Here is a 23,557-nt window from a genome sequence, read left to right on the forward strand (position 1 = left end):
CAAGTACTGAGAATGGAATAACTCGTGGCAAACTATTGCTTTATAAAATGGAGTAATTCAGGGTTAAACACAGCCTGAAAGCTAGTGTCCTACACATCATGGAGCAACTCAGCAGGGCATAGTCTGCTGTCTATATCTATTTAATGGAATACAGATTCCCCCCTTTATAGTGATGTGTTTGGGTGAACTCTTGTCACAAGGCTTCGGGGGGGGGGGGGACAAAGTTACAGTATTTTTTAGTCATAAGTGGTATGACTCACAAGTCACATTTTCTTTAAAAAAATAAGAACATTTCTATTTAGAAATTTTGATTTTAAAATAGTAGTTTTTTGGGGAATAAAAACAAATTTTAGTACAAAATTAACGTGAGCAATGCCTATCTAGATCCAAATATAAGTGCATAATTTGAAGAAAATTATGCTCTTTAAAAAATACATATTGTTCAACACTATTTGAATTTAAAAGCCTGTATGGTGTAGTGACAGGTGCCTATAGTCTCATTCCTGGGGATGCTCAGGCAGGTGGATCACTTGAGCTCAGGAGTAGAAGACCAGCCTGGGGAACATAATCAGACTGTGTCTCTAATATTTGCTTGCGGTATTGTAGAAAGATATTTGCACTATGTGAGAAAAGAATAAGCTTGTAGCAGTTTTGGAATAATGATCTTCAGATATTTCTAAATTTCTTAAATAATGTTTGACGCTGTATTTATATTTTGCACTTTTGTTAATTCTTTTCTGAGTAGTTTATTCTTTTTAATGTTACTGTGAGTAGATTTGTTTTATTAAATTTAATTTTCAGATTATTCATGGCAACTACGTAGAAGTAAAATTAGTATTTGTAGTAGCATTTTGCTGAACTCATTTGTTCTAATGGTCTTGTTTTTAGTGGATTGCATGAGTTTATTTTTGTTTTAAATTTATGAAAGAATGTCTGAATAGAGCTAGATTTGCTTCATCCTTTCCAATTTTGGATGTATGCCTTTTATTTCATTTTTCTTGCCTATTTGCCCTGGCTACAGTTTCTAGTACAGAGTTTGATAGAAGTGTTGAGAGCGAACATTCTTGTCTTATTTTTAATCTTAGGAGATTTTTCATCTCTTTCAGCATATTGTATGTGAGCTGTGGCTTTTTTTGGTAGATGCTAAGACTGAGAAAATTCCCTTCTCTACCTAGTATATTGGGTGTTTTTATTAAGAAAAGAGGTTTTGTTACTTTTTGTCAAGTGTTTTTATATATGTAGTGAGATGATTATATGATAATTTGGAATTCTTTTGCTTGATGAAAACCCCCAATTCAGACAGGCTTAAAATAAAAGGGGCATTTATTGGCTCACTTAACTGAAAAGTCCCAAAGAGTATCTTTCATAACATAACACACAACACAGTGTAATTGAGGGGCTCAATCATGTCATCCAGATTTGCCCTCTTCACCCTCTGTCCCCCAAATCCCTCAATTCCCTTTTCCCTTTATGTGCAAATCATGTTTAGGTCTAAAGTGATGACAAAATGACTGCCAGCAGCTTCAGGCAAACATCCTTAAGACAAAAGTAAAAAAGAGACAGTCTCTAGATCTTTCTGTCTTTCCCCAGTCCAAGTAGATCTCTGGTTGCCCATTCTGGAAGTGTCCTTGAGGACTGGTTGGAGTTGGTCAGCCCTACCCCAAACTACATGGTTGAAGTGTGGAGAAGGAGGTTTTTAGCAATAGAAATATACTGGATGGATGTTGAATTGCCAGAAGTAAATGTCATGTATACTTTCTATAGTGAAACAATCCAGAATAATAAAAAGTGAATGAAATCAGTATTTAAATATTCTTATTTTTCCTTTATGCCATATCTGGCAGTGGTAGTTGATCTGATCCAAACTCTTTCTGATCATTGGTGTTTCTTTCTGCTCATTGATCTTTCTTTCTGCTCATGATGTCTTTCTGCTCATTGATGATCTAATCCTTCCAAGCAGGAGGTTTGACTGATACCACATTCCATCTTTTATTTTGGTACTGGAGATTGAAGCCAGGGGTGCTTAACCACTGAGCCACATCCCTAACCCTTTTTACATATTACTTAGGGACAGAATCTCACCAGCATGCCCAGCCACATTCCATCTTTTAATAGAGGACAGCAAAAAAGAGTGGGAATTGAATAAGATTAGTCCAGTGATAATCCAAGGGAGCAGGGACTGGATCTGGTTTTCATCTGCCCATTTATCACCTTAATATTTTATCATTTCAAAGGTAACTGCAGATAAATTTAAAATAAGAAGTAGATTAATGTCCTCTTTATCATCCATGCCCTTTTTTCTCCTCTTTTGTCATTGCTGGGCTGTATTCCAGTTTGTCAGTATAGCACATTACGAAAAAGCTGTATCAGTAGTAATCTGTACTCTCCATCACTCTACATTTAAATCTTGTCTAATGAGAATGAGACTTTTGTGGTCTCTTTATGTGCCTTTTGAAACTCCAGAAACTTTATGCAGAAAAGTGTTTTCTTGGTCACAGTTTCTGTAGTTCCAACCTACAGAATAAAATATATTGAACTTCCTCTTGTATAATTATAACTTCCCCTAGATAAATACAGAACCTGTTATAAGGAAGGTCTTGTTTCAGTTAGTATTATAGTTTACTAGCTACTTTAAAACTTACTGTAGCTGTGTTTTATGTGGGAGGGGAGGCCATTTAGCATTCTTCAGGTTTGAGTTTAATACATTTTTTTTTCATTTTTATGATATCTTTCCCCTCACATTTCAACAACTGAAATACTAATGCATCTCATGATCAGTATTGTCATTGCTTAATTGGCAGGGCTTTTTTTCTTTCACATTACATGAAATAATGGTATATCTTAAAATTGGTAATGTGATTGTTAATTTTATTTGTCTATTTGACTGGACCACAGGTGCCCAGACATTGAGATGAACATTTGATTTAATAGACTTAAGTAAAATAGATTGCCCTTTAAAGTTGATGGACCTCATCCAGTCAGTTGCAGACTAGAACAAATAAAAAAGGAAACTCCTTCTGCCCATTTGCCTTGAACTGGGACCTTGGACTTCATTGGAACCAAAACATTGGCTCTTCTGGGTCTCTAGCTTGCTGAAAGTCTTAACCCAAATGTTTAGGTCTTAACCCAAATGTTTCGGGACTTAACCCAAAGTTGTTTATGAGCCAGTATTTCATAATAAATCTGTTTATATGTATTTACATATACATCCTCTGGAAAATGCTAATTCAGATAAAGTTTGATAAAATATAGTAGTTGAGGGGCTGAAAGTGTAGTTCATTGGTAAAGTAGTTGCCTAGCATGCAAGTGGCTGTGACTTCAATTCCCAGCACTGAAAACAAAACAAACATAAAATAGTAATTGAGTATGCTCTGAAAGCCTTCTACACAAAAGGTGTGGTAGATTTGGAGAGCATTCACACCAGCCAAAAACATGAGAATTGAGCTGTAAAGGGAAAAAACACTCTGCAGATGCTTTGGTTCTATACCAGGGTAGCTTTCTGCGAATGGTGAGCCAAGGTCAGGGAGCTTTTGTGCCAGAAGGGGCAATGTAGACAGTTTTCTTCCTGGCTCTGCAGTATACTATACTGGGTGACCTGTTAGATTTCTTTATAAATGAGCTGGTTGGATTAGGTGATTTAGAAGATCTCTACCATTTAACAGGTTCTCAGAAATTGGTTCTTTTTCAGTGAGGGGAGGGTAGTCTAAGGCATAAATAATCAGACTCTCTTGCACAGAGCTAAAACATAAATAATATCTGATTCCAGGGCAGCTAGCTCTCTGCATAAGAACATAATCTGATGATGGATTGGGTTTCCTAGGTTGCATTGTCTGTGCCAAAATGGTAGCCTTTAGATTTAAGTTTCTGTTGAATTTGAAGCCAAGTTAAAGAAGCAGCATTTTCTAAAATAAAAATGTACATATTCATCCCAAAAGGTTTGCAAGAACTGACTTAGATCAGTATGGAAATTTTAAGGCCAAATGGGTTTTGACATCCAGTAAAGGTTCTAGATCCCTGGGAATGAAGTCCTCAATATAAAATGTGACAAGAAAGGTAAGTAATCTTTAGAAAAGACTATTTATCTTTTGTGAGAAAGGGTTGGGTGGTAGGATATTTCAGTCCAGATATTATGGGAGAGTAGATGTTGAAAATTAATGTTTATTTAGTTTTGATTAAGGAAGTGAGAGACATGGTACCTGGCAGACCTGAGTATCCTTGTTCCTAGAAAAGCAGACTCTGATGAAGGAAGTAGTGAATGAAACATCTTGCCTGCCAATCTGACTCTTCCACTTGGATTTAGTACTGACCAATCAGCCTTCCAATCACAATTGTAGCTTCCTTGTATCATAATCTTAGGCCAGGGATGCTCCAGGAAGTATGGTAATCCCCTGTTTATAATATAATAAACAGATTTCATTTGGACCTCAGCTGGTGTCTTTCTCATTGGGTTCAAATGATGCAATTCCCAAGTGCCCATCAGATGACTATACCTGTGCAGGCCCTAGGGCTTTTCTCTGGCTGCCACAGCCACAGCACAGTCCCATGAGAGAAGTATATCCCTAAAGGGCTATGGCATTTCAGAGAGAGGAAAAATATCTATGCCCAAGCAAAGAGACCTGAAAGACTTATGCAGAGACAGGAATGACATTTTATGAAGAACCATTTCAGAATTCACAAATAAATTTTATTTGATTGGATATAAGGTGTGGAAGAGGACAAGATGAGATGTCCCTAAATTCTTCAAAATTGACATGATTGGAGTTAAAACTTGAATATTTTAAGATCAGTCTGTTTTGATGGATCAATACTAAATAGTTAAGTTCAATGAAGTTACTTTTTCTAATTTTAAGACTTAAGGCAGGCTTACTGGTCCGCATACTATATGATCTTTGTTGAAAGGGCATCCTTATCTTCGTTGTCTTATTTCTAAGTTTCAGATGTTTTTTTTTTTTTTTTTTTTTTCTTAATCAGAGGAGAAGAGAGTGATAACAATAATGTTCAGGGCACAATAATATTTGTTTTAGAAAAGTTAAAAGTCATCTACTAAGGGGTTAGTGGTGTTGCTGTATGGGAGAGCACTTGCCTGGCATGCACAAGGCCTTGGTTTCTATCCTCAGCACTAGGGGGAAAAAAAAGTTCAACATTACTTGTGGTGTATTATATTAGGGAAACAAAACGAATAAAACTCACTTATAAATCCTGTTACCCAGAAAATCATCATTGTACTTTTTACTGACTTTCCAAACTTCTGTGCCTCATGTGACTAAAAATATGTCTGGAGCAGGGGTCCTTTGTTTTTAATTTTGCAAAAATAAACCAAACATACAGGTCTTTCCTAATCTTCTCTGAGAATTTCCCTTGCAATAAAAGGCTCTTTTCCACTGAGACCTGGTATTTTATGTTAGGCCCCACTTTCTGTGTCAGATAGGCACCTCACATTGCAGGCATTAATTACCATAGTACTCTTGCTTATGCTTTCAGGTTGGCAGCCTCGATGGTTCCTTCTCTGTGGGGGAATATTATCCTATTATGATTCTCCTGAAGATGCCTGGAAAGGTTGCAAAGGGAGTATCCAAATGGCAGTCTGTGAAATTCAAGGTGAGAAATAAGTGGCTTGCTAGTTTTGTTTTGCTGTCTCCCAGAAAAAAAATACAGCATTAACTTTTGCATTCCTTTCTCTGCTGCTCCTGCAGTAAAGACCAAGCTATATAGTATTATGTCCCAAAGGAAAGGCATGTAAATGCAACTTAAAATTGTAGGCAGCTCTTGCAAGGAAATTGGTTAAGAGGTGGTCACAATAAATGAAAACAAAGAAATCAGCTAGCAATCATTCTTTAGTCACCTGCCCACCTTGGGCCAGTAGCTATTTGCAAAGCTTGCTTAAGTCATTTTCCTGAAGTATCAAACATTTCTGTGTTTAAATTAGGATGGATAAACACATACATGTGCATGCATGCACACCCATGCCCAGTCTATGCTTAGCACTCAAAACAAACAAATATCTTATAGACCTGCATATAGTTTTTACTTCTTGGTTTTGGAATCTTGAGACGTGATGAGCACATGTAGCTCAAAAGAAAAACAGATTAAGAATTGGGGAGGAAGGCTGGAGAATATGGTTTGTATTTCTTCTTCTAAAAGGTTCTGCAGGAATCTTTGTGTGTGTGTGTGTGTGTGTGTGTGTGTGTGTGTGTGTGAGAGAGAGAGAGAGAGAGAGAGAGAGAGATTGAGGATTGAACCCAGTGGTATGGGCTCTGTTATGGAGCTACATCCCCAGCCCTTTTTATTTTGAGATAGGACTTCACTAAGTTGCCCAGACTGGCCCTGAACTTGGTATCTTTCTGCTTCAGCCTCCCAAGTAGCTGGGACTACAAAGTGTGCCACCATACCCAGCCTCTAGGGGAAGTCTTATAACGTTGGTCTGACTTGTCAAGAGAAGTAGAAGACAAAAAAAAAAAAAAAATTGTGTTCTTGATTGCTTCTCAATAAATCCAAGGGTATAAAGAACATACCCTTGCTCATTGGCATGTTTATTAATTTGTTTTATGTGACTTTTAACAAAATGCCCAAGACTGAGAATATATAAAGAAAAGAGATTTATTTAGCTAACAGTTTTGGGGACTGAAAGTCCAAAAAGTGTCATCCTGGTATGACGAGGGCTCCCTGAACTGCATCACATTGTGGTAGGATCTTGTACAAGAGGGAGAGATCAAATGGTGAGATGGGAAGCCAGAGAGATTGGGGAGGAGCCGGTTTTGTACTTTTATAACAGCCCTCCTACAGTTACTAACCAGGGTATCATGAGAAGTAGATTAATTTCTTCTGAGGGTAGTTCTCCCAGTGACCTTTGATTAGGCTCCACTTCTCACAGGTTCTGCCATTTCTTAATATCATCATACTGGGGACTCGGGTTCCAATACATGAACCCTTAGGAGACAAACAACATCTAAACTCTAGCATTTGAGTCTTTTGGGCCCAAAGTAATGTACTTTATATATATATATATATATACAAACCAAAAGGAAGATTTGTTCTCTAGTCTGATAAATGATCAATTTAACCCAAAAGTTAAAATAGATGATTCAAAAATTTTAAAAAAGTTGGATAGGGTGGAGGCTACCTAGACAGTTGTCCTCTCTAGGTCTCTGACTTTCTTCTGCCTTGCTCCCAGTTCATTCTGTAGATAATACCCGCATGGACCTGATAATACCTGGGGAACAGTATTTCTACTTGAAGGCCAGAAGTGTAGCTGAGAGACAGCGGTGGCTGGTGGCCCTGGGGTCAGCCAAGGCTTGCCTGACAGACAGTAGGACCCAGAAGGAGAAAGGCAAGTATTGATTGTTCTTTAGTGTGGGAACCTTGGGAATCACCCACTGGCATCTCTGGGTTCCTTTTATTTGTTATCTTGCCCCTGACCACATAGGCACCTTTTTGTATCATTTAAATGCTGTGTATCTCAATAGAACTTAAATCAGAGTCCATATCTAACTCTTCTTTCTTAGCATGTGAAAGAGTGCTGGCTTTCAAGTCAGACAGAACTACATTGAAATGATGGCTTTGTGGTGCCCCCCCCCCCCCGTGTGTGTGTGTGTGTGTGTGTGTGTGTGTGTGCACGCGCACGTGCAGGAGCTATGGGGAGGCAGTACCAGTGATTGAACTCAGGGGCACTTGATACTGAGCCACATCCCAGCCCTATTTTGTATTTTATTAGAGACGGGGTCTCTGAGTTGCTTAGCACCTCACTTTTGCTGAGGGGGCTTTGAACTTTGGATCCTCCTGCCTCAACCTCCTGGGCCACTGGGATTACTGGAGTGTGCTGGCTTTGTAGTCTGTTGACTATGTAACTTTGGCATGATCACTTAACCTTTCTGAGCCTCAGTTACCTTACTGTTTAAAAAGAGGTCATTACCGGTGCTGGAGTTGTGGCTCAGCGGCAGAGCTCTTGCCTTGCATGTATGAGGCACTGAGTTCAATCCTGAGCACCACATAAAAATAAATAAAAAATAAAGGTATTGTGTCTACCTACAACTAATTTTTTTTTTTTTTTTTTTTAAAGAGGTCATACCTACCTTAATCTGTGAGGATTCATGATATACAATGAGATAGAGTCCAACCAGGCCCAAAGTTGACCTCAGTGAAGAGTAGCTGAGCCAGAGAAGCTTTGGCTTAGGGTGTTTTCTAAGTAATGCTCTGCTGTCTCCTACCTCTCCCTGAGGTGGCATGGATACTTAATTGTGAGATTACTGTTACTGATGCTCATTAACTTGACACGATTGGGCCTCCTGAGAACCATGAGACAACTTTCTCTTTGTATAGGGGCAGGAGTATCAGGGCTTACTGCCTAAGTCTGGCTGCTGCTTTTCCATCCCTGTAGTCATGTATGTACAACTGAAGAGAGTGATTTGCAGGGAGAGGATGGAAAGAAGTGTATCGGCAATGTTTCTGATGAGAGTTGCAGCAGATGTGTCTCACTCTTCATGTAGACCTAGTAAAATTATCTCTTTATTGGTTATTTTTAATGCTAATTTATAGAGACTGTCAACTTTGACTCAGCATGTGGTAATGTGCAGCATTTTCATGGAGAGGGAAGAGAGGTGGTAGTAATTTTATCTGAGCCCTCAGTGCCACGGTGTCTGGAGTGCCTTGCTGATAATGGCTGATTGTGATTAATGTTGACAGGACAGGTGAACCAGTCCTCAGCCAGAATAATAAGCAGTGTTCTTGGTGGTAATTGGACATTACAAAACATTGTCTCCCAGATATGAACAGAGCGGTGCAATAGCAGGTAGACTTCTCTGACCCCATCTTACAGAGAAGGAGAACACCAACTAGATGACAGAACTGAGACCAAAACTCTGAACAGTGACTCTGCTTCCTGTACAGACCTGGGTAGGTCAGACAGAATGTTTTCCCCTCTTTGTGCTGGTGATTATTTAATGTGTCTGGAGAAATAATGTATATTACTTTGAAAGGCTGGATGTGTCCTTTTTCTGTTTTTCTTGCTCCTCAATCTTTACCTATCACATCTGTAATTCATACTATACACCTCTGACTTAGGATACAGATTATATATTCCACTTCTGTGCAGTATACTAACTAGGAAATTAGTTGTTCATTCTGATAACTACATTATCATTATTTCATTATTTAGAATTTGCTGAGAATACTGAAAACTTGAAAACGAAAATGTCGGAACTAAGACTCTACTGTGACCTCCTTGTTCAGCAAGTAGATAAAACAAAAGAAGTGACCACAACTGGTGTTTCTAATTCTGAGGTAAAATATTATATTAGTAATATTATTGATAGTATATATACATGAAAAATAGCACCACTTTGCTTATAGGTGATGATTATTCTCATGTAATTTCTGACTATCTTGATATTTATTATTTTAGAAGAAAAAGCATAATTCACCATAGAAATGTGTATTGTAGCATATGGAACCATACAGTTTTTCTTACTGGAATTTATTCAGGATTAATTAATTGATAACATTTGGAACTTTACCTTCAGTACTGACATACCAAAGTGTGTTTCTCCTTAGTTTACATCACTTTGTTGTTGTTGTTTTTGTCTTTTGCTACTGCGGATTGAACTCAGGGGTCCTCTAGCACTCAGCCACACCCTTAGTCCTTTTTATTATTTTAAGACAGGGTCTTGCTAAGTGGCTCAGACTGGCCTCGGACTTGACAATCCTTCTGTCTCAACCTCCCATGTGGCTGGGATTACAGGCATTTGCCACCATGCCCTGCCCCACTTTGCATCCTTTATAAAAATAGAATCTTACATGTCTTGCAGAACCATTTTGTAGTTGTGGCTACTAAGATGTTACAATAGTGTCTGTCAGCAGTGCGTATATGTCATCTTTGGTGACAGTGATAGGATTTTACATATCACAGTAAATATTGTGATTTGGAATAGACCAGTGCTTTCATAGATGGAGACAGAGTTTCTCTCCAACATTAGCAAGAATTGAATTTTGTAACATTTATTAATAAAGTTGTCACTCTCCCTGAACCATATTAAGAATTTCTCTTGTGTTAAACTATTAAAATGCTTATGTAAACTGGAGAGCTTCTCTGCTTGCCCCCAGGTTATAATCTGACAACTGATGTCTACAACATGAAGAGTCTGCAGGTTATTTAGTGGTTTTAATTCATTTTTTTTTTTAAGGTAGTAGAACACCATGCTACTAGTAATATATGCTTTGAGGTCTTTCTAATAAAGGTGATTTAACTCACTTTGATTCACTTCCTTTTGGTCTCTCTCATTCATTAATCAGCTCCCTGTTGTGTATAGATGAATGGGGAAAGTGAGGACCAAAAACCATTTTAGTCCTGTTCTTGTAAAGTTTGTGATTTAGAGCAGTGATTGTCAACTCAGAGCAGCTGTATTTCCGAGGAAATATTTGTTAATGTCTAGAGACATTTTTGGTTGTCATAAGTACCACTAGCATCTAGTGGGTAGACACCAAGGATTCTGTTTAACATCTTTAAATGGACAGGAGGGCTATGCTCTGCCCTTGCATACACAGGCCCCCCAAATTAGCCAGCCCATAATGTCATTGGTGCTGAGTAGAGAAGCCTTAGTTTACAGAGAAGGGAAAATAGGAATGTAGCAATCTTTAATTCCAGAAAGAAAGTGCTTATAGAAATGCTGTGGGAACTTGTTTATAAACAGTATGATCTGTTAACCAACAGTACCTGGGAGCTTATTAGACATACAAAGGTGAGAAAAATATATAGAGACCACTAAGATGTGATCTTCTAATTCTCCAATTAGAGTGTGTCTTCATTTTCCAGAACAACCTAATATCAATATCCAGAAGAAAAATGCCCTGAATAAGTAAACTGTACACTGAACAAATAAAGTAACTCAGAAGAAAAAATGTATTAGGTTTTTAAAGGAATTCTAATTGCTGAAACCTTGTGGATTCTTCCATACTGAAAGCAGGTGTTGTGTGTTTTCCTGGAAGCTCCACAGAAGTTCTGTGCCCAACAGCTGGCACAGTGCTCTTCTAATGTTACTGAGCAGAAAGAAGTTATTGCCCTTAGATGGAACAGTGGATGAGTGTGAAGGGTCAGATAGAACATGAGGCCTGTGCATGGTAAATAGATAAATTGGGCTAGCTCAAAATATTTTTTAAATAACTGATATACATATTTGTTCAGCAAAATAGGTGGGTACATTATTATTATTTTGTGGATAAAAACCTGTAAAGGCGTAACACAATGGGGCTTTGTCTTTCTTGGCAAGACAAAAGAGTCTTTCACTTTGGTCATTTTGTAGGAGGGAATAGATGTGGGAACTCTCCTGAAATCAACCTGCAATACTTTTCTGAAGACCTTGGAAGAATGCATGCAGATCGCAAATGCAGCCTTCACCTCTGAACTTCTTTATCAAACTCCTCCAGGATCACCACAACTGGCCATGCTCAAATCCAGCAAGGTAAAAGTCTAGTTCAGTTTGACTACAACAGAGTACAATGAAAAGTTGTAAAGTAACATCCTTTGGTGAATGATAAAGACTTTTTAGAGGACTATATTATTTCCACTTTTTTATCTTCTCAGTCTCCCATATCTAGAAGTTATTTTGGCAGTCTGACCACCTGTGCACAAATATCTCTAATCTAGTCCTTTCTCTCCAACGCCCCTGTAAATGAGTCTTGCCTAGAATTTTGGTGGCCTTCTTACTGTCTTTAGCCTGGCTCTTCCAGTCAGCTGACAGGATTTCTATTAATGCAGTATAAATTGGTCTGCTTTACCTAAACCTTTCAGTGACTCCCTCATTGCTTTTGGGTTAAAGATAAAACTTCCTAGCCCCTTGCCACATCACCAGCCTCTTTTCCTAACATTTCCTGGCATGAATAGATTGTCTGTCACCCCTTTATGTCTTTTCACGCTGCCAAGAATGGCCATCTTGGCTCTTTCTCATAGTACCTTCTATTCATCTTCCTGGAATTCCTGGGTTGTGCTAAGGGTTCCTTCTTTCTCACATTTCCCTATTTTAGTGAAGCTAGCTTAAAAAGGACAGGAACTGCATGGTGTTTACCTTCCTTCCTTCAATGTTGTAGCAATACTTTGCCATAGTTTGCTGTCTATTAACATTTAATTAGCATAACTAAAATTTCAAAGAAAGCCATTCACCAGGACTTTAACTCTGATAATTAGGACTTTGAAAAAGGCCACCTTTGTTTTCCTTAGAAACTTGGGTACCCTTGTTGGATTTAAAAGTTGGACTAGTTGGGATCTATGACTCCATTTTAAGAAGATCTAAAATTATTTCTGATGGGGTGGGGCAGTAATATATTATGGTTATATTTACCACTTTCATGTGTGATAGAATTATAAATAATGGGGCTGGGGATGTGGCTCAAGTGGTAACTCACTCGCCTGGCATGCGTGGGGCGTTGGTTTCCATCCTCAGCACCATATAGAAAATAAAATAAAGATGTTGTGTCCATCAAAAACTGAAAAATAAATATTAAAAAAATTCTCTCTCTCTCTCTCTCTCTCTCTCTCTCTCTCTCTCTCTCTCTCTCTCCTCTCTCTCTTTAAAAAAAAAGAATTATAAATAATGTCTCATTGGAAGTAAACTTTATTTCTTTTCTTCTTTTAAAGATGAAACATCCGGTTGTACCAATTCATAATTCATTGGAAAGGTATATAACATTTTTTTTCTTCTTTCAAAAAAACTACAGCTATTGTTATTCTTTGTTTAAAACAAGGGAATGATATTTTGATTTTATGGTGGTTTTTCTTGTGATTTGAGATTTACCAGAAGGAAACAATATCTGACTTTCCTTTTTTGAGTGAGCCTGAAGTAGTGCAGACCTTCAGCACTAAAAGAAAGTGTTGGTATTTGCTTTAGGATATGGATCTCACCCATCATATCCTGTAACTTTTTAATCTTTCTGCAATTACCAAAGGATGGATCTTCTTTTATAGAGGAGTTAAATATTGACTTAAGTGTACTTTTATCCAGAAACACTGAGTGTTATTCTGTGTTGTTTAGAAATAAAAACCCTTGAGTAACTGTATAGGTTGAAAACTTCACTTAGTACCAAAATCTAAACTATTTCTGTTCTTCTAAATATTCTTTCAATTAAAAAAAAAAATTAAAGTAAATGCTGAGCTGTAGATGTGGCTCAGCAGTACAGCACTCAACTTGTCTAGCATGCATGAAAACTTGGGTTCATCCTCAGCACCACAAAAAGGTACACATTTACATAGTCACTGGGTTTCTATTTACTTATGTTGTGTAGGCATTCCCATGTATTGACGAAATCGAGATATTTATCCTTCCAAATTATTGCTTAATAGTGAATCATTATTTACTATTGTTTGCTTCTTTATTACAAGGATTATTCTCAATTTGGTTGTTTCTGTTTTTCTATATTTTTCTGCTAGAAACATCTACAGAAATAGAGACTTTTTTTTTTTTGAGGTATTGCCTCTGCATACTCCCACATTTTGAATTCTAGATTGAAATAGTGGTTTTTAGAAAATAACAAATGCTTTTCCTAGAGTTATCATATAGCTTGGATACTTCCACCCTTATTTTTATTGCAAGAAAATATTTTTGTCCTAATTTGGCTAAGTATAATTCCCTATAATGAGATGTTGTGTTGTCCCTTTAACAGAATCAGTTATGTCATTTGACTGTTGAATAGGTAATTCTAAAATGTGACAGATCCCTCAAGATGTGTTTGGGTTCTCCTTGGATTTTGTTTTTCTCTGAGATATAGATTGCAGGGAGACTCCAGCATATGGCTTCTAGACAATAACTGCTAAGCAAACATTTAGAAGTGGCTAGTGGTGTTGAGAAAAAGCCTCCCAGCAGGGAGTTGAAGAAGGTCAAAAAGTGTTAAATGTGGCACCTGGAGAAAGGTGATTGGAAACCAGAGGGCTGTCAATGACTATTTCCTAATGCTGGTAGGGATCAGAAAGGGTCACTGCAGGGTACAAGAAGAACCATTAGACAGGTCTGCTCCCATCACATATACTTGTCTTGATGTCTGAAGGGGCTTGGCTTAGTTTAACAATTGTTTAAATCAGTGTTTAAAATTTAATGATTGTGAACCCTTCCCTCATCCCTCATAGTTAGCATCTACCTGGGCAACCTATTACTAAATCATTAGACTTTTTATTTTTTTTCTTTATAAAAAAAATTTTTAGGCAAATGGAACTGAACAGTTGTGAAAATGGATCTTTAAATATGGAAATAAATGGTGATGAAGATATTCTAATGAAAAATAAGAGCTCCTTGTATTCAAAATCTTCAGAGATAGATTGCAGCATATCAAGTGAAGAAAATACTGAGGATAATATAACAGGTAAAAAACAAAGTCTGAAACAAACATTGAACAATAGAATATTTGATGTTTTGATTTATACCCATGATGTTACACTTGATAGGGATTAGCCTCAAGACAGTATGCTAGGTATTTCCTAAAGAGCATGTTAGCTCAGTAAGACAGGTCACTTAACTGAACTACATTCTGTCATCCCATCTGAGCAGTGTTGATAAGAACATGAAGAGGAAGTTTCTTGCCTATTGTTCTTGGCTGGGATGTTCATAAACTTCTGTGAGCAGTTTTAGACAGTATGAGTACTTCACTGACACTTCATAGTATATCTCAAAGCCTTTTGAACTTAGACTGTAAGGTCAGACACAAGAGTATATGAAATTAGGGCAGTTGAGTTTTTCATTCTCCTGGTTTCTGGTGGGGCTGAGGTTGTCAGAATTCACCAAACATCAGTCTTCTTTTTCTTCTTAAGGCTAAATTTAAGGCACTATAGTTGCTTTTAAATTAGCTAATTTCAATGGCACTAATCACTAAAACTCACTCTTCAGAGCAAAGATAACCATTTTAAAGCCCTTAACTGTTATAAGTGCTTACTAATAATTCAAAACTGCAATTTAAAAAAATACTTCTTCCCAATCTGTCCTGAAATAAGAGACCAAATTTTTTTTAGATGAGAGAAAAGAAAAAGATGTTAATCCTAGAAAATCTCTTTTTTAAATTTTTTTTTACTTGTAGATTAACACAATACCTTTATTTTATTTATTTATTTATTTATTTTTATGTGATGCTGAGGATCAAGCCCAGTGTTTCACACGTGCTAGGCGAGCACTCTACTGCTGAGCCCCAAATCCTAGAAAATCTTAGTTGTTAATATAAGAAAAGTAATATATACAACATTGAAGTCTTTTCTCTTGAATAAATGACAGAAAAAAATTTTTATCAGAACATATTGTCCTATATTTTATCCAATAATTTTACTTCTAGGGATTTCTCTTTAAGAGTTAGCTTTCTGCAGGCCTCTAATCACATTTACATCAACCAGTCAATACATAAGCATGTTTTAAGTATATTTCTGTTTAATGTATTATTTAATCAACCATACATATTGTTGATTCATTAAGATTGAACTCACAACCAACAGCTCTGAGTCATGCCTGAATGAAGTTTATCTGAAACACGTGTTTTATCCATAAGCCACATCATAGCTTATGTACACTATGCTTATGTATATGAGACAGTAGTGTATTTGGGGGATCCTTTAAACAGCAAAATCAACAACAAATACCCTAACATGTAAACAATGTGGCACTAAATAAGGATATTTATTTATAATATGAGAACTGAAATAAGAAGGCAAAGCATCACCTTATTTCACCTCAGCTAGGAATGTGCCTATTAAGTGATAAGTGTTTCACCATTCTGCATATGTTCACAAAATGGAAAAGTGCTACAAATATTGATTTTGGGGTTACAAATGGTTTTATAAGTAGGTTAAATTCACAAATACAGAATATGCAGATTGACTAAGGATTTTCTATACATATAATAGTAAGATTTTAGAAATCACCAAAATGTCCTTCACATGGTCATTAAAATCAGGTTTTTGAAGAATATTGAATAAGGAAATATTCATGAAACACTGTTCATCAAAAATAAGCAGGATACAAATCAGTTTTTAATTCTAATTTGGTATGTTTGTACATTTATGTTTATGTTGTAAATATTTCACAAATTTTTATCTCTGTACAGTTTTCCAAGTTTTAGAAATTTTTACCAATGTCTGTATGAATTTTTTAAATAAGCATATAATAGGTTAGTAATAGGTATCCTCTACTTTGCAGTCCAAGGTGAAATAATTAAGGAAAATGGAGAGAAAAACCTGGGAAATGACAACGACTTGGCACAGTCTGGATCAGATTCCTCAAGTTGCTCTCCAGAATCCCTCTGGGAAGAAGGCAAAGAAGTTATTCCAACTTTTTTTAGTACCATGAACACCAGGTACCTCCCTCTATAATCACTAACACTTGAACACCAGTTTCTCTTTTGCAAAATCAGTCATAGTGGTCCTTTTATATTCTATTAGAATAGAGAGTATGGTATATCAGGTATCTACTTTATTATTTACTGTAAAGGTGGATGAGAAGGAATTGGATTATGAGTGTGTAATCTGAAAAAATTAAGCTTGCTTTGGTAGAGTATCTTTGGAAAATTATTTTAATGGACCATTTTATAATTACAGAAAAAGAAAATAAATGGTTGTGGTATTTCCGTGAAATCAGACTATATGGTTTGCCCTGTAGAAGGCAGCTGTTTCTGAAACTGAACTGCAGAGAATGCTGATGGTGTATTTTCAATCTTTCCTTCTCTGTTATCACCAAATTGTTTAGCTTTAGTGACATTGAACTTCTGGAAGACAGTGGCATTCCCACAGAAGCATTCTTGGCATCATGTTATGCTGTGGTTCCAGTATTAGGTAAGATTTCTGTATTTACCTTATTCCTTGCCTTCTCGAATTTGTCTTCATTTAACACTGAACTCTCTACCAACAGCACTGAGACATGACAGAATTAAGCTTATCTGAAACATATTTTGTCCATAAGCCACATCACAGACTTCTCATGCTTATGTACACTAAATAGCACTGTATTTGGGGGGCCCTCTAAACAGCAAAGTTAACAACAGAAAAATACCCTAACATGCAAAAAATGTGACACTAAATAAGGATATTTGTTTATAATATGAGAACCGGAGAAATATCCTAGACTATATGTAAATTGAGACATGCTTTATGGCCTTAAGCATTATTGCATACTCTCATTTCATTTGTAATTATGATCAAATATTTTAATGAAAAGAATTCTGCTTTCTGGAAAGCATTCATAAAAGTGAAAGTGAAAGTAGTTGAGGAATAGGACTTCAAATTTATTGGTACTATGAAAAAATATTTTACCAGTAATAAAATTTTTCAAAGAATAAAAAAATTATATATATAAATTTGCTTAAGCTCAAATTTACTTATGTAAAATCGGTAATACCAGGGATTGCTAATGTGTTGAAATTTACTGTATGACCCATTTAATCATCTACCTTTCTAAATTGAGGTGTAACTTTCATGGAACGTAAGAACTATGATTCGGTCAGTTTTCATAAGTGCACCCAGCCTATGAATTCACATCCCTATCAAAATACAGAATATGTTCATCACTTCAGGGCATTTTTCTCTGTGCCAGTTAGTACTCAGTGCACTCCCCACCCCAAGGTGATCATTTTATTGATTTCCATTGCCATAAGTTAGTTTTGCCTATTCTAAAACTTCATGTAAATGTACTCTTTTGCATCTGGCTTTCCTTGTTTAGTGTGTTTTTTGAGATTCATCTTTGTTGTAACATATCAGTTGTTCTTTGCTTTGTAGTGCTAAGTAAGAGTCCTGTAAATGAATATTGATCCTATTGATGGACATTTGGGTAGTTTGCATTATAAATGAAGTTGCTTTGAACATTTTTGTGTCTGGGCATATATTTTTATGTCTCTCAAGTAAATCTCTTGGACCAGAATTGCTGGTTAGTAAATTTAACTTTATAATAATTTGCCAGTTTATACAGTTATTGCACAATTGTACATATCCAGCAGCAGCATATGAATATTATAGTTTCTGTACATCTTTACTAGCTTTGGTGATGTCAGTATTTCTGGGTTTTGCCGTTCTTGTGTTTAATAATATCTCATCGTGGCTTTAATTTGTATTTCCCAGATGACTAGTAATGTTGAATACTTTTTCATGTAATTATTGGCAATTGCTCTGTCTTCTGTGAAGTTTCTGTTTGCATCTTTAACCCATTTTAAACAGTTGGTTATTTTTCTTTTCTTATTGAGTTGCAAGAGTTCCTTGCATATTCTGAATAAAATTCTGTTGTAGACCTATACATTTTGAATATTTTCCCTCAGACTATGGCTTGCTTTTTTCTTTTTTATGGTATCTTTGAAAAGCAGAAGTTTTTAGTTTGTTGACAGAGTCCAACCTATTCTTTGTAGTTAATGGTTTCAGTGTCCTAAGAAACCTTTATTTACTACAACCAAAGGTTATAAAGATATTTTCTTGTATATTCTTCTAGATTCTTTAATTTCTACATTTATATCCATAATCCATCTTGGAATTACTTTTTGTACATGGTGGAAAGTAGGGAATTGAGTTTCAGTTTTGTTTTCCTTATGATAATGTGGCTATTTAAAAATCATTTGGCAAAACCCATTATTTTCTCTTTAAACATTTCTCTGGCACCTTAGTTGAAAACCAGTTTGCCTTATAAAATGGGTCTGTTAGCTGGGCACGGTGGTGCACGCTTGTAATCCCAGCAGCAATTAAAGTTTTTGGGAGGAAGATCTTTTAAATTTATTGTGAACCATATACACACACACACACACACACACACACACACACATCTCCATTCACTTAAGTCATCTTAAAACATTTCTCTAGAAATGTTTTTTATAATTTTGTCTTTTATTAGGAATAAATATTGGAATTTTATGCATTTGATGCTATTGTAAAAATATTTTCTTTTATTTTCCAATTATTCATTGATAACATGTAGATAAATTGATTTTTGTATGCTTAAGAGTTATTTTAATAATCACGAATGAGCTAATTTTATCAAATGCTTTTCTGTAGTTGTAATCATTGTGTATTTTCCTTGTAATTTATTACTGTAGTGAATTACGTTGTTTAGATTCATTTAATTCTATTGATGTTTCTATCATCTTGCCATTTGTTTTGTTTTCCTATCTGCTCTTTGTTCCTTTTCTACTCTTTCCTGATTTTTAGCCAGCGAATCAGTTTTTTGTACGCTATTTTATTTCCTTTTTTTTTTAAGCTGTCTTTTAAGTCAATCAAGTGGTTTTTATGGGAGGAAACTCCATTCCTTTCTGACTTTTTAACTTATATTCCTTTATTATACTATACTCTTATTATACCTATACTCCTATTTATAGTAAAAAATTATATTTGGTATACTTAAATAGTTAAAATCAGTAGATTTTACTTAGCAGAGTTAAATTTATTAAAAATACTTCCACCTTGGGCTGGGGATGTGGCTCAAGCAGTAGCACACTCGCCTGGCATGCGTGCGGCCAGGTTCGATCCTCAGCACCACATACAAACAAAGATGTTGTGTCCGCCGATAACTAAAAAATAAAATATTAAAAATTCTCACTCTCTCTCTCTCTCCCTCTCTCACTCTCTCTTTAAAAAAAAAATACTTCCACCTAACAGAAATAAACGTTCAAATCACATATGTAATTTTAAGTTTTCTATAAGGTGCATTAAAATAGTAAAGTAAAAGTTAATCCTTTTTAAATATAGTATATCCAAAATATCATCTCAACATATAGTTAGTTAAAATAATCATTAATGAGATATGTTTTTTAATTTCTTCAGTACTACATCTTCAAAATCTTTTATGTGTTTTATACTTACAGTACATTTCAATATGGATCAAGCCACATTGCTTATGCTAAATATTTACATATCTGGTAACTACCATATTAGACAGTACAATGCTAAGGATTTCAAATGTTTTCTAAATTTATAAGATTATCTTCATCTCACTTTCTACTTAGGACCATGTTATAGTTATTCCACCTCATAGTAGTAAAATAGAAAAAGGTGATAACAATGTCAAGCTTTTTAGATTTAGAAGCAAAAATTAAAGTTGTTGGAGAAAAGACCTTCTAAATTTATTGTTACCATAAAATATTTCCCATGAAAAATTTTAAAAAGATACTTTTCACTTGAAAAATTACTTTTTCAAACATGTTTTTATTCTTTCTTCCAGACAAACTTGGTCCTACAGTGTTTGCTCCTGTTAAGATGGATCTTGTTGGAAATATCAAGGTGAGTATACTGGCTGATATCTGAGAAAACTTGCAAACATTTTTAATACTTTTGTGTTTGCTAATAATAAACCAACAAGTTACAAAGGTACTATAAGCCAGGCATGGTGGCACACATCTGTAATCCCAGTGGCTTGGAAGGCTGAGGCAGCCTCAGCAAAAGTAAAGCACTAAGCAATTCAGTAGGATCCTATCTCTAAATAAAATACAAAATGTTTGGGGTGGGGATGTGGTCAAGGTCCCTGACTTCAATCCACAGTACCTAAAAGAAAAAAAAGTTACTATAGCTCTTTAATAGAACAACTCTCTTTTCCCAGTTGGAATGCTTAGTAGGGGAATGACAAGTAAGCCTTTATTATATACGACAAAGGAAGTTTTCAAACCTGGAGCATGGATCAATGGAGAATTACTCTTATATCAATACTGACTCTGTGCTTTTTAGATTTAAACAATGACAGTTATATTTTTTCAAAAAGCTTATTAGTGAAAATAGCTGTTAATGGTCTGATTCCCAACAGGCCTAACTTCCAGGTTCAGCTGTGGAAGCATAGCAACACACTTGATTGTTTCTGAGCCTCCTCCTTCCCAGTAAAATGAGAGAGTTGTACACATTACTTCCAACTTTTAAAGTTTGAGTCCCTTTTAAAATGTAGATTGAATATCATCTTCTTGAGAATACAGTACCAAATACAAATCTGCGGTTCTCATCACAGATTGTGTGCTCTTTGAGGAAGCAGTGTAAGGAATTTCTGTAGATATACATTTCTTTACTATCATTTGGAGGGACTAGTTGCTTGAAATCTCATTCAAACAAATAATGATTTGGTTTTATAATCAAGATGAAAATAATTTACCAAACACAGCTGTAAGGGAGGTTCTAGGGCAGGAAAAAGTATACTTCAGGAATAATACTTTAAAACTCTGGGACTGTTTAATTCCAGCATAAGCCTCATAGAATCTCAAACAGAAAAACAAACCCACATTGCTTTGAAAACATAAGGAAGGAGGTCTTTTATTTCTTAGAGCCTTCTTGCCAAATGTACAAATCTCAATAACTATACTGATTTGCTTGGTGACTTTAACATTATTAACTTAAGTTATTTCCATCTTTTCTGCAGAAAGTAAATCAGAAGTATATAACCAACAAGGAAGAATTTACTACCCTCCAGAAGATAGTGCTACATGAAGTGGAGGCGGATGTAGCTCAGGTTAGGAACTCAGCTACTGAAGCCCTCTTGTGGCTGAAGAGGTGAGGCAGTCAGGGTGGGGCAGCAGATAAATCTAGCTTGATTAAAATGTTAGCACCAAAAAATTGTTGTACAAAGGATACTACTTCAGAATAAAGACTCAAACCAAAATCTATAACTTTTTTTTTTTTAGAAGGGCTGATGAATAGAATGCCAGGTTTTTGTGTGCATACCTCTTGATGGTGATAAATATTATATTATAATATAATAGGAATCTTTTTTAAAAATATTTTTAGTTGTAGATGAATACAATAATTTTATTTGTTTATTTATTTTTTTAAGTGGTCCTGAGGATCAAACCCAGTACCTCACACATGTGAGGTAAGCTTTCTACCACTGAGCCACAACCCCAGCCCATAAGATAGAAATCTTAAAGGACAGGAAAGCCAACTCATCTCTGTTGTTGGTTTTCCAACTTTAGTGACATCAGAATCTCCTGGAGGGTTTGTTAGAAACACTGGACTCAGAACTAGAGTTTCTGATTCCCTAAGTCTGAGGTAGGGCCCAGAATTTGGATTTCTAATAGATCTCCAAGTGATGCCCAAACCATCAGTGCTGTGATTACATATTTTGAAGACCACTGCCTTAGGTTTTATCAGATGGGTTGAGGGGTCCAGAGCATCCTAAAGGGAAATGTCAGGGAAGAAACTCAGAAAGGATCACCGTATGATTTGACCTGATTACTAAGCCCAAAGTATTACTGAAGTAGAAGCTGGCGCCTGCCATTTCTTTATACTCATTCTGTATAAGTGAACTTAAAAGATAACAATTATTCCTCTTTTTTCGTTTTAGAGGTCTCAAATTTTTAAAAGGATTTTTGACAGAAGTGAAAAATGGAGAAAAGGATATTCAGACAGCCCTGAGTAAGTGATATTTACATTTTGATTAGTTGAACAGGCTTTGGAATTGAGACCCCATGTAGGAAGAGACAGGGTACAGGGAAAATTTGTGTTTTTTGGGATTTGATTTCTCATTTCTTATTTCAGTATTATTCACTATTTGATTCCTATATGTGTGATTTTTAAAAGACCCATGAGACTTAGTAACTTAGTAATCTTGGTACTTAGTAATCTAGTTCTAACTTACTAAAAATCAGTATGCCCTAGGAAGCACTGAACTGATGGAAAGCCATTCCTTAGTCTTAATGGGAATCATGAGATTTGCTCTGGAGTGAGATTGAGGGCTGATTATCATCCTGCATTCCCATTTTGTAGTGGTAAAACTGAAATTGGGAGGAAGGAGACTTGATTGCAGTGACTGCAATAAGGTGTTTAATAACATTGGATAGGTGGGTTGGTGGATAGATTTATCTATCAGACCAATTTTGGAAAATGTTAGGATTTGGAAGCATCCTCATCATGTTCCTAGTGAAGTGGCTGACCTCTCACCTTGGCTTATAGGTAATTCTTCCAGCATGGGCCTTGAAGCATGTCGGGGGAGGGATGAGATTGTATCTTATTTCTAAGCCCCATATTATCATAATGTACATAGCCAAGCACTAAGTAGCTATGATTAGAAATGGTGAAATGAATTAACTGATGCTTCTGGAGGGGCTGGAGAGTCAAGTTCTGACATTTCTCAGTTTTACAGATATCTTCTACCTCCCTTTGTTAATCCTCCTCTGGGCTACAAGTCTAGGATTCTGCCCTGCTTTGATTTCCCCAGGCCATACCATCTAGAAATGCTGGTGTGCCATGAAACAATCAGTGCTGACATCTCTGTAGCAGATATCTTAATCATCCCATAAATCTGTTTTTGCACAGTAGGGAACCAGAAACATTAATGATTAAAATACTTGCTTCAGGTCCCCAGAAAGGTCTAAAGCAAGGTCACTTTGGGATCCTTGCCTTAAAAGTGCCAAAGGTTTCTCCTACAAAGGGTCTTTACCCATTCCTGGATTACCTGCATATTTGAGTTCCCCATTTATCCCTTAAATAAAAATATCCCTTGGGATATTTTAATATCCCAAATTTCTTGCTGCTGGTCAGTGTATGGAGATAAAGGACCCCTAAACTACCATCTATAATGTGTACATTATATTCAGGTTCACATCAAAGAAGGTTTTCTTGCTTAAAATCATGTCTTTGATTTTAATATCCCAAATTTCTTGC

The 23,557-nt window shown here is 36.0% G+C and overlaps 1 protein-coding gene across 5 annotated transcripts in view; it reads left to right on the plus strand.

Annotated features, from left to right (window-relative positions):
• Plekha8 (pleckstrin homology domain containing A8) overlaps nucleotides 1–23,557 on the plus strand; it is a 100,831-nt gene that overhangs the window by 13,203 nt on the left and 64,071 nt on the right. For 4 of the 5 annotated variants that reach the window (XM_076835921.2, XM_076835887.2, XM_076835904.2 and 1 more), the window contains exons 2-13: nucleotides 5,482–5,598; nucleotides 7,172–7,327; nucleotides 9,152–9,276; nucleotides 11,292–11,450; nucleotides 12,623–12,663; nucleotides 14,180–14,337; nucleotides 16,152–16,308; nucleotides 16,698–16,783; nucleotides 20,142–20,200; nucleotides 21,318–21,448; nucleotides 21,729–21,767; nucleotides 22,239–22,309. In XM_076835921.2, the coding sequence (XP_076692036.1) occupies nucleotides 5,577–5,598; nucleotides 7,172–7,327; nucleotides 9,152–9,276; nucleotides 11,292–11,450; nucleotides 12,623–12,663; nucleotides 14,180–14,337; nucleotides 16,152–16,308; nucleotides 16,698–16,783; nucleotides 20,142–20,200; nucleotides 21,318–21,448; nucleotides 21,729–21,767; nucleotides 22,239–22,309 (1,204 nt within the window). In that variant the 5' untranslated portion in view covers nucleotides 5,482–5,576. The remainder of the gene's footprint in view (nucleotides 1–5,481; nucleotides 5,599–7,171; nucleotides 7,328–9,151; nucleotides 9,277–11,291; nucleotides 11,451–12,622; nucleotides 12,664–14,179; nucleotides 14,338–16,151; nucleotides 16,309–16,697; nucleotides 16,784–20,141; nucleotides 20,201–21,317; nucleotides 21,449–21,728; nucleotides 21,768–22,238; nucleotides 22,310–23,557) is intronic. The other variant, XM_076835913.2, reaches the window with a different exon arrangement.

This window comes from Callospermophilus lateralis, chromosome 1, assembly GCF_048772815.1.
Source record: "Callospermophilus lateralis isolate mCalLat2 chromosome 1, mCalLat2.hap1, whole genome shotgun sequence".
Classification (NCBI taxonomy): Eukaryota; Metazoa; Chordata; class Mammalia; order Rodentia; family Sciuridae; genus Callospermophilus; species Callospermophilus lateralis.